At 35.1% G+C, this 18,266-nt stretch overlaps 1 protein-coding gene across 1 annotated transcript; it reads right to left on the minus strand.

Moving 5' to 3' along the window:
• Positions 1 to 2,472: 2,472 nt before the first annotated feature.
• Positions 2,473 to 8,336, minus strand: LOC110447267 (the record flags this gene model as incomplete). Its single annotated transcript, XM_021492841.1, has 5 exons — positions 8,215 to 8,336; positions 6,269 to 6,484; positions 3,870 to 4,130; positions 3,257 to 3,355; positions 2,473 to 2,568 (listed from the first exon to the last, which is right to left on the minus strand). Coding segments are annotated over exons 1-5 (745 nt in total), but the record flags the coding sequence as incomplete, so codon positions are not given.
• Positions 8,337 to 18,266: the final 9,930 nt, after the last annotated feature.

Below are 18,266 nucleotides of genomic sequence, written 5' to 3' on the forward strand. Positions count from 1 at the left end.
TCAATTTATATTAATAGAATGTAATCATAACATGCTATCATGCAGTTGATACATACATATCAGCGACAAAAACCTCAGAAGTGATATCATTTCATTCTAAAACCAAAACGAATTTGTGTCCCCACAAAGAATGCAATATATTTTATGACAAAATATTGTATAAAAACAAAAATGAAAAAATGAAATAAATAATTGCATATGAATGGTGATTTTATCTGAAGTATATCAACTCATTTACCAGAACAAACTCCTTAGTTAGCCTTTAGCTTTCAGTTTTATTCTATGTAGAAACAGGGGATATAAGTTCAGTATTTTGCTTACAGTTCTAGTTATTTTGCGTATTGCCCTTTCATTAAATAAAATATTAAGGAATATTACATATTTTATATCGATAACTTTAAACAAATAAAGTAAGGAAAGATATGCTTGCCTGACTCCCCATACAAATAAAATATTTCAAAACTTTTATTGTTTTGACCTTGAACGAAGGTCAAGGTCATCAACGTTAGCAAAACTTCATTCTATACACATGAAGAAGGTTTTCGCCAAATATCAAGACACAAAGACCTTTGGTTATGAAGGAACACAAGTAAAAGGAAAAGTGGAAAGAAATCGATGTTTTTCTTTTTTTGAATCGAAGGTGTTGAATGACAAATTTACCGGTTGTCACCTTTTTGAAATCCCTATTGTTGAAAAATATTATTAGTCGCCATGATTTAAGCAAGTTTGCAAAATAGACTCATTTAAGAACTATGTAAATTAACTTCATTAAATTTAAATTTAAAATTAATTGAAATGTTTTCATTAGTAATAAGATTTAAAATACTTTTCTGCTTAAATTTTAGATAAAAAGAACAATTCCTTCTTGACATAGTGTAATATTCGGTATTGAAATAACAGTTGAATTATGTTGCACAGGTTGATGATATAATTTGAAATAATTGTGTCATTTAAATGCTCTAGGAGGACTTGTAATACCGTAACTTGAACACCCACACAGGTTTAAGTCAATAAGGTCACGTTCGTCATAAAATTAATTCTGAAACTATGTAACTGTTCATGATTTAAACTTCCTACACCAATACCTTTTTTGTATTTATCTTTGTTTTGAAATTCAAAGCGGGGGCCGACGCTCATGTTATATATTCATAGGCGTTGACTCTACCTTTATAATTTTATGATTTTACTTCTGTATCTTCGCTAAATACCTTAAACATCACCATACCTGTACATAACCCACTGGCCTGATAACATATATCCCCTTTGCAATTGGACGGGCAGGTTGTGTTGCAGGTACCACCATAATAGCCAGGTTTGCATGCTGAAATAACAACATCAGCAGTCATTTGAGGTAAAATGACCACATCGTTCACTTTACACTACCAAAAAAAGATAAATTAGGTATATGTTCAAACTTGACTTACAAGAAGCGCAGGCTTGAATATAACATAAATAAGAGTTTACAAGTATCTCTCTTCAGATAAAAATACAACTGTATCGTATCTATCTTCAAGTACATTTAGAAATCTAGTCAATCATATCAAGTTTGTATAAATAATTATAATTCATTGCTTTGAGCATACAAAACACAATTATAAATACCTCTGATTAGTTTTGTAGAAATGTCTTACATCCTTTCTTTTCATGCCCTTGACAGTTTTATTATATATGCACAAACATAAGAGAATTCCTCAAACATTTATTTTGACTAAAGTTAAATCCAATAACAGTCACTCTACCTGTACAGTTCACACCATATTGTGTACATGTGTTGTTTCCGCAACTAAAGAAACATAACTGATCACACTTTATCCCATAGAAGCGTTAGAAAAATTAAAAGTACACAAATATGTGAAACCTAAACTTCGGGTTTTCATTTCAAACGTTATATTTTTTTTAATCCGAAATATTGAATCCGACAATATTGTTAAGTTACAAAAAAAATCCATAGNTTGCCTCGATTTGATATAATTTACCCTTCGTTTTGATGATCGGGAAATATACCAACACCAAATAATAATCGGACCTGATACATTATTTAACAATCAAGTTGTGAAGTTATTTGTTTACTACCACCGGAATGTGTTGTTATGTCAAACTTGTTTTCTCTCTACTTATTATATCAGTTTCTCGATAACCGATCTTGCTTCGCTGAGATTAAGTTAATTTTACCGAAAACCTACGAAAAGGACAATTGCTTTGGGATATATTTTTTCCCCTCAGTTGTAGGGCTGCAAATTCTACATCATGAATATAATTTGCATATCCATTTTTGATTTTAATTTATTAGACGTCATATACAAACTAAAATAGGAAATTTGTCAGTAACGTGTAATTATTTTTATGCAAAATTGGTCTGAATTGTCTATGTTAACATGACAATTACAATATATGAATAAGAAATAATGTCCTAACTAATGCTTATATAAAACATTTCTATACACGTTTTTTATATTTTACACTGATACACACCTTCACACTTGCCATTGCTTTGCATACATCGGTTGTCTTTACAGTTGAACGGACAGGTCTGATTGCAATGGCTTCCATAATACCCGGGAGTACACGCTTTCATGGAATATCACAAAGAACAAGTCAGAAATCGAAAAAAAATTATAAGAAGCAATATTATTTATATCTAACTATTAGGTTATTAATTTTCACTGAGAATGTGATTGTACTAAATGGTGCTTGTAACAAGTATATTTCAAAACAACACTCAATTAGAAAAAAAAAAGTTTATTGTGAACCATATTTTATCAATTCATAAGAACAGAATGTTATCATAACATGGTATCATTAAGTTGATAAATAGATATCAGCAAATTCCTAATAAAATCTAAAATCAAAACGAATTTGTGTCCCGACAAAGAATGCAATAGATTTTATGACAGGAATTAAGTAGAAATGTATATTGAAGATTGCTAACCATATGTTGATTAACTTGAATGACAAAATGTTATAATGTTATGATATAAATGTTGTAATGTTACCCTGATAAGACATATCCATGTGCTACCACCGAAAGCCTATACGACGACAAAGCATATACACAAACACCATCAGTTGAATCAGGTTATGATGACGACCTACACTATGTTCTTATACTGAAAATACGTTTTATCACAACGGTTCTCGTTAATATATAAAAAAAAATGAATGATACACTTATTAGGGGTTTTTTCGTTCCACAGGCAAATGGCATATTGTTGTTTTGTCCCACTGAGTATCAATATCTTAAGATAGATATAATTACATGCACATTTTCCGGTCACTGGATCACATAGGCCATTGGCACACCCTACACCACACTCGGAATCACAATTATCATCACCATATTTCCCAAGTGGACAACCTAAAATATATAAGCATACGAGTTTGTGTCATAGGCATATCTGTTTACATTAAAAACATGCTAAAATATATTTAACCAATTTCAATTGTCGTATCGCTGGATAGACCCCTTGGTTGTACAAATTCCTTCTCGTGTAACATCATATGCAACTTTATAATGATGCACAAGTACAATAATACCTTCATAATTGCAACAAAATATTTTAATGACCCGACACGCGAAGTCATAGGCGATAACGAATGGCAAACATTAATTATTGAAAAAGAGGGCATCAAGTCTGTAATTAAACAAAAATAATACAACTGATTCTGAAGTGAACTGCGATGATGTAAGAATAGTCATCCCTATTTCTTAAATAGAGATCTTCATGAATATTTCTCTTGACCTTACTGAAAGCTCCATTTCTTTTCAACCATTTTAAAAGTCAATTTTATCGATTTGTGTTATAACAAACACAGCCACATATACATAAGAATAACACATTTTTGTAATGTTTGATATCAAATTTACGTACCGTAAACTTCTACCTCGCAAAGCTCGAGATAAGCGTTTGTAGAGTACCACTCTAGACCTCCTGACCGTCTATCGCTGTATATCGTCAGGTACTGGGCGCTACCTGTACATGGGATCTGGGGAATCAAAGACAACGCGGCCGACGTTGATGTTGTGTCTTTATAGCAAAGGTAACCATTCCGCCAATCCGAAGTGTTCGACTGGTATATTTGAAAGCCACCAAATCGTTGTCTTTGCTCATAATCTTGATCGTATTTTTTCCCCTATTTGATAAACAAGATTCTCCACTAGAGATATGCTTAAATATTGTTTTTACGCAGGGTTTTTTCGCGTTTAAGCAAGGAAAATCTAATCCGCGCGAGAAAAATACGAATCGTATTATTTTACCAGTGAAAAGTTTGACACTTTTCATTGTTTTTGAACACCCCTGTAGGTCGATGATTAAGAAAAAAACACATGCCTGCGGTTACCGACTGCATGTTTGTTCTGCAACAGGCAACTGATGCAGAAACCTTCTGAGAAAATAGGGATTTAAATTTGTTTTCTCTTTTTGGCCGGGACGCACCTTAATCATGAGCCTGCTTCTTAATGAGAAAGGTGGCAGTCCCAATTCTGGTCTTAAAATGCATTGTTTTATAGCCAACGACCTGAACCTATTAAGCCTCTGGATCTAGTAGAACTGATATGAAGTTTTTCAAAGAGGTTGTACCTTAAGATAGCACATTTGGGATCTTGAGACCTATAACAAATGGATTTGTTTTAATCATTTGATCGATGTGACCTCGAAAGAGAATTGATTCCAGTCATTTTTCTCAACCCTGATTGCAATCCAAAAGTTGAAAAAGTTGAAAAAATTGTAACAAATGCTATTCACATGTAATGATAAAACAATTGGCACCGGACATTATCTACAGATGATGTACATACAGTAATACTGAATAATCAATAGTTTTGAAGTCATGGCGACCATATTGAATTATGGACCAATTGAAAATGTGTGCTTCAATAATGCAGTGCACACCTCCTGACAATGACCTACAATAGATCCGAAAGCCTATAAAGACACCCGCTACCAATACAAAGTTAGGTTGTCACAACATTAATAAAAAGAAGAATAACAAGAAACAACCAAAAGTGATATGCCTTTTCACCATTTGGCGAAAAGCCCTAATTGCCAATGTGTATAATACGTTCGTCCTACAGTTAACGAATTATCTGTGTAATTATTGCAGTTGTTATGCAAAGCAAATCCCGGAATGATATAAAAAAAAAAACCCAGACAAAGCCAGGCAAACAATTGTTATGCAAAGCAAATCCCGGAATCGTGCTGTTTAAATAAATGTGTCAATATCTAGAAAAGGAATGTTTCTGTCAAAGAAACCGTAAAGTTAGATTATTATTAACATCTAGTAAACATTCATTGAAATGATATTGCCCCATAGCCCATCATTGCCTTTATAAATTGATAGATTGTTTCAGAATAATTCCGAAAATTATACAAAATAAATTGCATACATATTGTTTCTGTATTGTTTAGTCTAGGTTATAAACTGTATTGTTTAGTCTAGGTTATAAACTATTTATCTAAATGAAACATATTGAACTTTCCATCGATAATGTTTTTGTTACGTTTCATTAAGCTGCTATATCACATCAAATCATATGTACAGGGAGGAATCATTGCTGGTTATCATTATTAGGAAAATTCCTCAATCAAATTGTGCCTAACATGGATTGACTTTACCACACCTCCTATTCATAGGTACACGGACATAAGTACTTACACATGTATCGAACGGTGTCGTGTGTTTACGTATACACAAAAAAACGAGTCAGATCACTTAAGGTTTAAAATACAAGTACTACATGTATACACAACAGTCCGTCGTTAATAAACACGAACTAATTCAGGGTCTATATACAAGCTGTACAACAGTGTTATGAAAACCTGTGGTGTGCAGTTACAACCTGTTGGACCGAAGAATCATAAGTCAGAACTACAAACAACGTAGACAGCATTACAACTCATCTATTGATATATTTATTGCATGTATGTGTGCTTTGCATTGGACTGTCTGTATTGTTTTGTCGTATGACGTCATCTGTGTTGTTTGTGCCATTCTCGGTGTAGGCGTAACGGACCTTTCAACCATTTGGGATTTGTTATGCAATATGTATATCTAAAATAGATGTCACTGTATAATGTATTATACAAATATCTAGTTTGATTGTTTACCAACCTCGTAACCGCCAGTGTTTCACATAAACACGGATATATACGGGGCACCACCAGAAAGACAGAGTTACCACGTTTCTTAGGTGGGCATCACATACATTTTGGTAGTGAGTAGTAGAAACCACTGAGAGAGAATAGCATTAAGCAAAGATGGGGATACTCACCTCTGTAATAAATTTTGACGTGTTCCATCATTATAAGTTCTTCTAGATCTACTTGCCACCATGCTTCCTTTTGACCTGTCTGTGTATGTGAACAACAATTGTTGCTGTCGAATATTTGTGTTTTACAGCCATCTACCGCCTTACCACTAGGATATTCAGGAAGATAGATTGAACTTTGAGTGGTGTTTTTGACATTTGGTTCACGACTGGTGTTAACTGTAAACAAAAAAAAAGTTATATATTGCCGATATAAAGTAATAATAACGGTCACTAATATCAGCATTACATGGTCATCAATGTATGACTGTGTTGATATTAAAATCAAGCATTAAAAGACACAAATGATGTGCACAAATTTATGGTGAACGGATATTAATATTGGTAAACAAATGTACACATGTACCATCAAACTGATTAGAAAAGAGAACCAGGACTTTGTTATCATAGTGATGATTTGACCGGTTGACTAATCTGTTACGTTATGTTATACTTTTAATTGAAACTGTTATGATCATCTTTAAAACAACTGCAGATCACTAATTATCCGGATTTCTTTTCTGATTTAAAATTCATGATCAAACGCCCATGTTCCTAATGACTATCATTACAAAAAAAAAACAGGCCAAAGAAAAACATTTATTAATTAAGAAATATGATGATATTAGTGCATATGCGCTCGGATAGCTTGTAACCGAAGTTTAATTATGGTTAAATAATCATCTCGAAGACGTGATATTAACTTCATAAATATAACAAAATGTTTATAAACCATGTGAGAAAATGAATAGCCGTAGCTGTTCGGGTAACCACGGAGTGAAGAAAACTGCGAGGGATGGGGAGTCTGTGCAAATCAAAATGGCAGATAGGGTCACTTCCACACAACTTAGGTCTGTGGAATAATGTGACCGGATAAACAAAACATTATTATTTAATGGTTGTAAATCAGAATTGTAGAATGGTATAAGTAAGTAAAAACAATGAGAACTCAATGTCGTCTTCCAAAGATTTTTCTCAATAATGTTATTAAGATTGTTTTGTATGAATTATCTTGACCTCACGTATTCAAGATGAATATGGTACAATAATTAGCCTTCTGTTTCAAGCTAACCGAGGAGATACAATGCAATTTAACAGCATCTTTTATATAGGAAACTACTATGCTTTTGATTATGAATGCATGTGTATGACTGTCTCACAGTGACTGTTGCTCTCTGTTTTATTTTGTGATATGTAAATATTCATATTCTGTCTTCAAACAAGGGCGGATCGCCCTGAATAATTGGAAAATGTTTTTGTCTGCGCTGCCGTTTTTTTTTTCTTTGCCAATATATGTAGTGAAGTAATACACATCCAAACAACACTTGTTTGTTCGGATCCAGTCCAAATTGGATCATACTGTCGTTAGTATAGACCTATGATATATATGGGACAAGGAAGTAAATCTAACAAAGTAGACATTATGAGATCGTCAAATTAAACACATTAAAACACAAAACACATACGTTACGTTTAAACAAATTAGATATACTGGCATACTACTAAGATATAAAGACAATAAGCCCCTCGGCTAACGTATATATATAAGGTGTTGGTAGATTATATAGGTTCATATCGATTATAAAAGACTAATGTGTTCTTTTTGTCAAGGGCATGCGAACAGTGTTGTAAATCATATCAATCGCCCTGCCAATGTTAATACAATAGAAAGACCAGTAGCCACAAAGCACAATTGAAAGGCAATACTTTGTCACGAAAACTGTACAACGCGGAAGTTTGAAAAATGAGTCTAAGGTGCACGCTAAATATTAACCCCTACATGGTGTATCAGCAATATGTCAATGTTTAAGCACCTACGGCTTATGCTATGATATGTAGATCTAAATCAATGTGACGTATAGTTTTACATTAGAATGAAGAATACACAAAAAGTGTACATACAATCATACCTGATGTGTTGACAATCATTGAAGTTGATAAGAGACACATAACCTCCTGCACCCAGAGTTTACGCACCTCCATTCTACATATACTGCGTATCGCATAAGTCGGGTGCTTTGTGTCTGCTATATCGCAAGCCAACAACTATCCAATAAGGAAGTAAATAGTCGTATTGCACAGCCATTCGATAAGGTTGTTTTTTGTCAGTATTTGCTATCTTGTTCTTTTGTTTGTGCACATGTCTAAACTTTCTTTGACAATCTTTTCTACTGGCAAAGACTGTATATGTCGTAGGCATGAGGTACATGAGGTACATTCTGATCATTAACCGGCGGGTTTTATTGGCAAGAAACGTAATTCATCATTAATATTATTTAAATTTAAATTAAAATATATTATATTTTCAGATCGAAAAGTGTTTCCGCAAAACCTGTCGTGATCCGGTTGACCCCTATGCAGCAATCACCTACATGTATCCTAGTATCTCTTATCCCCGCTATGTAATCCACTTACGAAACCCAAAACGAGGCATATTGATGATCAGTCCTAACAAGCACATCGCATGATAATTTATCTCGGAAAAATAAATGTTTACTAACATTTTTTATATAAAGCATCAACAAGTGCAAGTCGATATCAAACATAGCATAACGGGATTAAACACCGGGTTACCTACCTTCGTGATATATATTAAGTTAAAGTTATCTTGGGAAATGTGATAATATATCGACATAACGAAAACGTTATTGCGACACCTTCATATTTGTATGTTGACATCTTAGATTATTGCGCATCTGTAACTCTTAATCCGATGGAAGAAATGGGGTCCTACTGTAGTAGTGAAAATATGTTCATCATATTGTTGTGGTATTGTATTATGCATGATTTAGAATAAGCCATTACGACACTTGAAACGGATTATCTATTAAATCGAAAGGAGGGGTGCCCATATAATGCGTACGTTCGCCATAACTGATATTTTTAGTATTTTAGTTGTGAACTCCAGACGTAACCGCAGGTAAACGAGCGAGCTACACATTCGTCTGTGTCCTCATTGCAATGGCTCTTTATTTATGAACTATAAATGGTAACGTTGTAAAGGGATATGTGTGTAACATATTGCAGCATTGTACCAGTCTAAGTCATATACAATGCATGTTCAGTCTAGTACTAAAAAAGGTCAGGCTTAAATGTATGCGTGTTTAACACATACGCCGGTGCTTTAGGTGTTACTGATAAGAACGGTCACCAGTGTAATGGCACAGGGTATTTTGAAGCTCTAGTACTGCTTATGTTTCTGTGTCGGTATTGTTCTGTATAAAGCGTTTTTTTATGGCGTGAAGCCTGAACCCTACGCAGATAATATATCTGACTATTTGTTTCATTAATGAAAAGTATTTCATATGGATATTCCTATTACTATACATGTAATTAGACTGACCTATGACTTTTGGTGACCCACACATATTGTCCTATGTTGTAAAATCTGTAAGTCTATCAGGAATCATCTTATTTGATTTGAACTTTCAAAATGACCTTTGACGTTTGACCGTTGGCTTATTTTGGTCCATAAGATGTGCGAATGGAATGAATAGCTGATGGTAGTTATCATCAAATGGAACTACTGATAACTTTTAAGACAATATGTGCTAGCGAAATGAATGTCATCCTGTCCTTAATAATAATAATCTCTAGACAAATAACCTTAGGTGAACTGTCATTTGACCTTTGGTATACATTTGCTTCGACAATAAATGCGAAATTAAAAAAAATGTATCACATTAATCATGAGTTTGAGCTTTTCTGACCTGCACATCGACTTTCGATATCCAGAAGTTTGCTTCGGTATAACATGAGCAAAAACGTATGTTCATGATTTATGCTGATTATTGGTATCGATGTTGACCAGTAATATATAAGTTGACATTCTGATACCTATATGGTGTTGATCTCAGGTGTAAGTTTGATTTGGCACAACATGTGTACATAACCGTGACATATACTGTATAATACAATTGTTAATAGCCATATATATATATATATTGAAAGATATTGAACTTGAAAAGGTAGCTAGCGGTGTATTTATAATGAAATTGAAAACATATACCCTGTAGTATAGAGGTGATATCTGTGACAACAAGTGAGGTGTTGATCATGTTCTCCTACATATTGTCTGTATCTCATTCAATATATTTCTGTATTGGTACATAAAAATCGATCAGTTTTGTATCAGTTTTATCAGGGAATCTGGCAAAACAAATGTTGAACAGCTATGCTTATGGCAGTTGATCATATGCTACCCAGTGCCTCAACGTATAGAGAAGTAGAAGAAGTGTTGTTTTAAACATAAATCAAAGAAAAAATGCAATTTTAGTTGTTGCATTACATATCAACAAATGTGTACAAACAAATATAAGTAAGTTAAAAAAAGGTGCACAATATATTTTAAGGAGCAAGAAATAGAAGTAACAAACTTTACATGTATGCAGTAATTGAGCTTTGTTGGCATCAACTCTAATTTGAACAGAATCTATGGGGATTTAAGAGTTCCAAAAGTCAATAGCAGTAACAAACTTAACTTCATCTCAAACCAAAACAGGCAAAATTTTGAACAACATGAACTACATGATCCCTGCAGTAGTTTTCATGAAATAGTTGTACAAACCTTTTACATTCAAAATACTAACAAAACACATAATAGCCGTGTGGCTATTTTTTCGACATTTTGCCTTGATTTAAGGAAAACACAACTTGGGACTATGGGGATTCGTACAGGTTTTCCTCGTGATCCTTCTATGATTCTAGTTCTTGTGAAATACCAATACAAAATATATTAGACGTTCAAAATCCTTAATAGCTTCCAGGTGGCCTTTATACTTTTCCAATCCATCTCATATTAAAGAATTAACAACTTTCAGCGAAAGGGATCATTCATACCTATGTAAAAGAGGTCGTTTTTTAATGTCTTTACTCTAGAGGTCAAGCCCGGAACCGCCAGTTTACTATCTAACGAATGAGCGAAAGATAACTAAAACATTTAGTGTTATGTACCAAGGTAAAAGTTTTAAAATGTCGTTTCTGTGAATTACCGGTTGAGATGTTTACATACTCCCTGACTAACAGATTAACTGAATGACTAATGCTGGACCAAGAACAAAACCAAATCAAAAGTATGAAATTAAATACTAAATAGAAAGCATGTGGCATTTGCGACAGTGGAATAGTTAATAAAAGGATTAAAGGATAAAAGTGATAAGCCTTAGTAAGGCACGGAGTACTTTTAAGGACATGCTTATAAAGACATGTTGAATACAGTAACGAACATTTTAACCAAACACAGTACTTCAAACATTTTTTGTATTACACAACTATGTGCCCCATGCACTGCTTTCCATTTTGAAGTAAAGCAACTTAGGGTTAGGGTTAAACGTTACAGAGGTCCAAGAGTGTGGGGTATAAAAGGGGATGCACAGGCAAAAACAGTGAATTGCGCGGCAAGAAAGCCGGCTATACTAGGAGGGGAAACCCTCTTTACCCAGGCGCTGACAGCAGTGCTACCGGTGTACTGAAAGTAGTACATCCACCGTAGGGAACGTTAGTGTAAGCTTGACGCTTGTTATCTTAACGTATGTCGGCGTACTGAGAGGGGATGATTATTATCATAGACTACTCAAACATACTTATAGGTTCTACCACGGGGAGCTCGTATATAGATTCATTGAATGTCATACTGTCTTTACACTGTAGGTATTGTCTTTTAAACTGAGTACTGTTATTCACGTACATATTATTTTCCATTTAACTTTGAAACAAGGTGTTGATTGGTTTATGACTCGGATACTCCTTCACATCTGGTGGACCTGTGTCTGTGTCTCCCCACTGATGCCCTATTACATTATATTTATTATTTCGAAAACAGACTGATAAATGGTAGTGTTGTAGTATCGGGCTAAACTTTTCATTTCGTTATGTTTACCTATTGATTAATTATCTATTGACAAGTAACACTTTAACTCCGTTACTCTGTTATAATCTGATGAGTATTTCTTATCTATAGTTATCAATTCAGCATCATATGATTGTTAATCTCTTAAAAAAGGACACATTTTATTAGTAGTGTAAAATTGTCAATCCCTCATCAGAACAGTGTACGCTGTTGGAAAGGCATCGTTTGATAATCATTAAATCGTAAATATACCACAAAGTTAATTAAATACCATATTTAACCTTGCAAGTATATCAGTGGCTTTCTGGAGTTGATAATGTACTTACAAACACAATGTCCTGACGTTTTGTCGGATGTATTACTACTAGAGCCACCATGACTGGTCCGTATAATCCATCAGTACAGTCTGAATAATATGAAGTTTTGAATCGAACATGTGGTTATTGAAAGGTATACATTCATTGATGCTGAATAGACATAACGACACATGCAGTACTCATGACATTGTAGTTGGATAATGTATTGTCTGGTATATTCATCTACGAAAAATGAGGTGTGAAGGGATTTTATGGTACATCAGTGGAGTTTGAGGTTCAGCCAAACCATGTAATACTTCGATATACAAAACAAATGGGTTTATTTTGATGCAATAAACACATATAACGAAATATTTGTAGATCAAGAAGTATTCTGTATGTTTTATTGTGTTACTTTGCAATTGTTTACAGTGAACTCGTACCAAAATAAATGTATTTCATGAACAGTTTTTTACATATATATATATATTATCCCGCACGAATGCAACATGGTTACCTTTGCACCGGCAATCAGCATAGCTAATATACAAATTGTGTACAAAATTATATAGTGTCTGTGTCAAAGTTATTTGTTATTGTTAGTATTTATAAAACAACATGGGTATCCAGGTACGTGAGTATAACAATATAACGACAACATAACACATTCCTCTCCCATGCAATTACATCTTAACATAGCTCTCGTCACGTTCACAGGGTGACTTCAATAAATCGTGTGTAGGCACATTTAGCATAGATATGTTCATATGAATGATGGGTTTTCCGACGTTGGTGTTGCCTTTTGGACGAATACTGATCCATGCCCGTCTCAAGAGACTATCCTATTTGTATAACCTCATGGATAAACGTACTTTCATAAATGCGTTTGTTCAAAAGAATATAAAATAACCTGGTTATAAAAGCGGACAAAGGTAACTTATAAATCTGTTCTCCATCTTCTTAATGATCAGCACATTTGAGATTTTCAGGTGGAACTATACTGAACAAAAAAAAGAAACGCACACAGTTCCCCCTGCAGTACACCTTAGCTGTAAGGAAATAATGGAATATTTGGTCAGGTATTACATCAAGAACGATCTCTCTTTTCAATAATCAACCCTAAAATCAGCCAAGCATGACGATGTCATTGTGTGACTTTGTGAGCTTCTTTAGTCCAAATCAAGCGGCGTGATCAAGCCAAGCCGGAGTTTTTCAAACGAATAATCTCAACGGATACTTAAAGTTCAGCCACATTAATTTTCCACGTTGGCATTTTGATTTCGCCATTGACTGAGATGCCACGCTTAACGCAAATTCAGAGGGGTAGAGCAATTGCGATGTTGATGGATGGTCATAGCCAAACTGCTGTCGCACGGCAGTTTGGTGTTGGCCCGTGTATACTTAACCGTCTCTGTACACGTTTCCGTGCTACTGGGTTAGTCTCCGATCGTCCCAGGAGCGGTCGTCCGCGTGTAACGACCGCACGACAAGACAGGGCGATTCGATTGTCGCACTTGCGCAACAGATTCAAGACTGCTGTAAAGACTGCGTCGCATACCTTAGGTACTCATGGCAGACCCAGTAGTCCTCAAACTGCCAGTAACCGCTTGCGTGCCGAGATAATCATTGCGCGCCGACCTTATGTCGGGCCACCTCTGACACCACGGAGGCGGCAAGTGCGTCTTGACTGGATGCGCAGATATGGCCCGAATAGGTTGTGGATGCGTCGATGGAGACGTGTGATGTTCACCGACGAGTCTAGATTATGTCTGTATCGCTCAGACGGAAGAGAAGAGGGTATATCGCAGACGCGGTGAGCGTTTCGCCGACGCATGCTTGGTTGAACGCGATAGATTCGTTGGGGCTTCTGTAATGGTTTGGGGAGGCATCTCCAATGGAGTAAAATCCCCCTTAGTGGTCGTGGATCAAAACCTCAATGTCGTTCGATACAGAGACCAGATCCTCCAACCTCATGCCTTTCCACTTTTCAGACGTCATAACCTAACTTTCCAGCAAGACAATGCTCGACCGCCTGCTGCCAGAGTCTGTCGTGGTTTTCTCACGGCAAACAACGTTCAGCCTCTGGAATGGCCCCCATATAGCCCCGACATGTTTTCCATTGAACATCTGTGGGATGAGCTGGACAGGCGTATTAGGAAACGTCACCCCCCCCCCCCCCCCCCCCAACTAACCGCGCCTAGTTGATCGCAGCATTAACACAAGAATGGAACAACATTCCCTTATGGCAAATAAATGTTCTCATGAATTCAATGCATAGGATAATCCGTGCAGGGATTCGTGCAAAAGATGCCCACACCAGGTACTAAAGTGTCATTTTGTTTTTCGCGGGTATCCTACTTTGAGTAACTACTGATGACACGAGTGACGTCACACATACTTTTCTTCTACAGTATTGTAAAGAGTAAACTTGTCCCTTCATATTGATATAAAATTTTGTACAAATTTCCGAAAGTATCATAGGCTATTGATTGCATAATATAATTGTGCGTTTCTTTTTTTTGTTCAGTATACATTGTGCATGGAGCAACATATTTATAGTGGTAAATTATGTAAATATGGAATTTTAACTTGTGACAACAGGGCACTGTCAACAGAATAATAATAACAAAATCGACCTTCAGATGAAAATTAAATAGTTTATCCCCTATGAAATCACAATGCCGTCCAAAAAACTTATCCAATTTACCTCATCCTGCATATTTTGAAATCCTCTGTCGTACGTTGGTCCGTTAGTAGGTGACCTAAATTATTAATCGGAGCAAAGTCTTATAATATCGAATCGATTGCGACATATGCTTATAAACACCGTTGGTTGGGAAATCAGGGGTGTAACTACCATGACTAGGAAATGGCCTAATGAGTAAGTTGTGAATCAATACAAAATGTTTGAATGATCACGATCGGATTATCAATTGTTTTCGCTTGTCGTACAGATTATTAGTAAAGCGTTTCTGCTGGTCATGTTGTACGTGAAGATTGAGGCCAGCAACTGATGTGTAACAGTCTGTGGTGTCTTGGCTATAGATCACCACTATGTAAACAATGTTAGTGGTCAGTAAATTCCTTGTTATTCTAAAACAATACATTGTGTATTTATATGAATGTAGAGTTACAGTTACCATTTCTGATATGCTGTACAATAAATTGATTTTGTTGTGATCGTAATACATGCTCCATAATTATCTTATGTATCTCTAGCTATAGCAGTGGGAACGACTTTAATCTGATGTTTTCCCAAGATAACTTCGTACGCAAAGGGAGATTACGACAGCATGTTGCAACATACAATATTTCTATGAAATAATTTGATGAAATCTATAGTCAAATGTCGCATTCAGTCATTCAAATGCGTAGATGTACTAACATTAATACAAAAGGATGTTTTACTTTATCTATTCACAAATAATTAGTTTAGTTAAAGGTATGGCGATGCTATGTTAATGACATTCATAGTTCAGTTATGTGATAGATATGAGTAAACTCATCATAAACCTGCACCACACACAGTTCCAGCGAAACATCATTCGAGTACCATGTTTTTGCTTTTACTCGACGGTCAGTGGAGATGGTCAGCTACCGCTCGTACTGTGTCGCAGACATGAACGTTAAGCCAGCTGTGGTGTCCATGTATCACCTGTTTCTTGATGTTCAGTCATGTGTATTAGACAGGTATATTTCGTATCCGACGAGTCTGTTTAGTGTGCCCTCATGGACGCTGATTGACAAATGTACAATAAAGGTTCGAAATATGCAGCTTGATAAAGACTGCTGGCAACTGTTATGCTCGCCATCAATATACCATTGGGGATTTCGCGATATGAACATCAAAGATGTTTCTTATCAGTATTTTTGACCAACTGGTTCTATCTTGGAGAACTTCAAAATACTTTGATTTGACTTATACTTGTGGATGCGGAGGAACGCTAGTCACCTCATGACATATCATACATTTAGAAAGAGCAGAAGTCTTCTGAGTTTCCCCAATATCCCATAATCAGCAGACACCACAGTAAGGACCAATTGATGCAGGAGACAATAAACATGTGATGTCTTAAACGATGAATAACAAATAAAGACTAATATGTATCACGTGCAATACTTCTATCGAACATTTTTTTTTTCAATGATGGCAATTAAGGTTTGCTTAACTTCACAAATCAGTCTGTAACTCATTTCAGCAAGTAAATCGTACATAAACCTATCAGCTTCTAAACCCCGACGACTAATATACAAAAATAAAAACGAATAAACGCTGTTTTGATATTATTTTGAATTGTATTCATGATAATCAGTCAAACGTAAAACATTCTAGGATATCTTCAGATGATAATAGAAATGTTATTACATCATTAAGACATGAAGATATGTGAATTGTGGTCTCTCATTTAATATCTCTAGTAAAACTAGCAAAAGTCCTTTTTCAGACACAAGTCGATATGAGAGATCTAGTGTTACAATTGATAATCATTGTAATTCCAAAAATATCTTTACGTCAAAATATACGCGCAGTTTTTTCAACATAGAGTTGGGTTCACTTAATTTGGATATTTTCTAACTCTTGGTCGACCAGACATTGGGTACAACCACTCTAACCAGGTAGCTAAGTTAGTTAAAGTGACAATATACTTAGGGAGGGTCCATGTTTGAATCCTCGTCTAGCCCCGTTGCTTTTTTATTCTAAGCACTGGAGTGGAATGTTTATTTATATATTTATTTAGTTAATAACTTTTTTTTTTTAAATAAAAATGAATTCACACAGTATGTTTTTGCTTTTTATGTTCCGAAAGTATTTATCATTTATCAAAAATGAAAGCAAACTGGAATAAAAATTTCAATGCATATGTGCAGCTTTTAGCAGTGTGTGCGATAACCCTGAACGCATATACTATTGATATATCTTTCCAATTTTCTAATTGACATCAGTGTAATGTATATCAACTATTGAATATCATTTGATTAACCAACATGTAGGTACATATCACTAAGATATAACATATAAAACGACCGATATGTTTTAATGTATAGGGAATGGCAAATATCACTTTATAGGTGGCACGGTAGTCTAGTGGTAGGACTCCGGACTTGTGACCGAAAGGTTGCAGGTTCGAGTCACGGCACTGTGTTGCATCTTTGAACACGATACTTTACTTCGCTTGTTTAGTCCGCTCAGCTGTAAATGAGTACGTCGTTGGGCAGTGCTAGAATCGTTGAGTGCTAGTTATAAGCGCCAAATTTGCAGCACCTCCTGTGTGCTCCCCAGAGAGTTGAGAAAGATATTGGCTGGCTGTAAAGACCCTATAACTACAGATGATTATATGTGTACCGCTTTGAGACGACCTACGAACTAGGTCATGGCAAAGTGGTATATAAGATCTTCGAATTATCATTGCTATTTGTTTATCGTAAATGTTATGTTGGACAAAATACATAATAATTAGTGACGATAAATTGATAGTTAATGGACCTCATATGTTTGTGGTCAATGGTTGTAATTAATAATCAGATAATACCTCGTACGTGTAAAAGCCATGTTTGTATATTTCTCACACTTACTAAGACAATGAAATAAAAACCTAAACGTGTAAATGAAAATCACATTCGAGAGCGAATAATGCGTCATCTGTTGCATACCTACTTAGTGTATAATTCAATTCTAAGAAATCTCTTTTAGACCGAAATATATTAATATTGTTCAACACATAATTCACTGTCTACATAAATGCACATTTCGTAATATAGTCGATAGCCTTTCGACTCTTGTCTAACACTGCACAAAATCAAAAAACAAAAGCTTAGA

Source organism: Mizuhopecten yessoensis, unplaced genomic scaffold, assembly GCF_002113885.1.
Source record: "Mizuhopecten yessoensis strain PY_sf001 unplaced genomic scaffold, ASM211388v2 scaffold3257, whole genome shotgun sequence".
Lineage (NCBI taxonomy): Eukaryota > Metazoa > Mollusca > Bivalvia > Pectinida > Pectinidae > Mizuhopecten > Mizuhopecten yessoensis.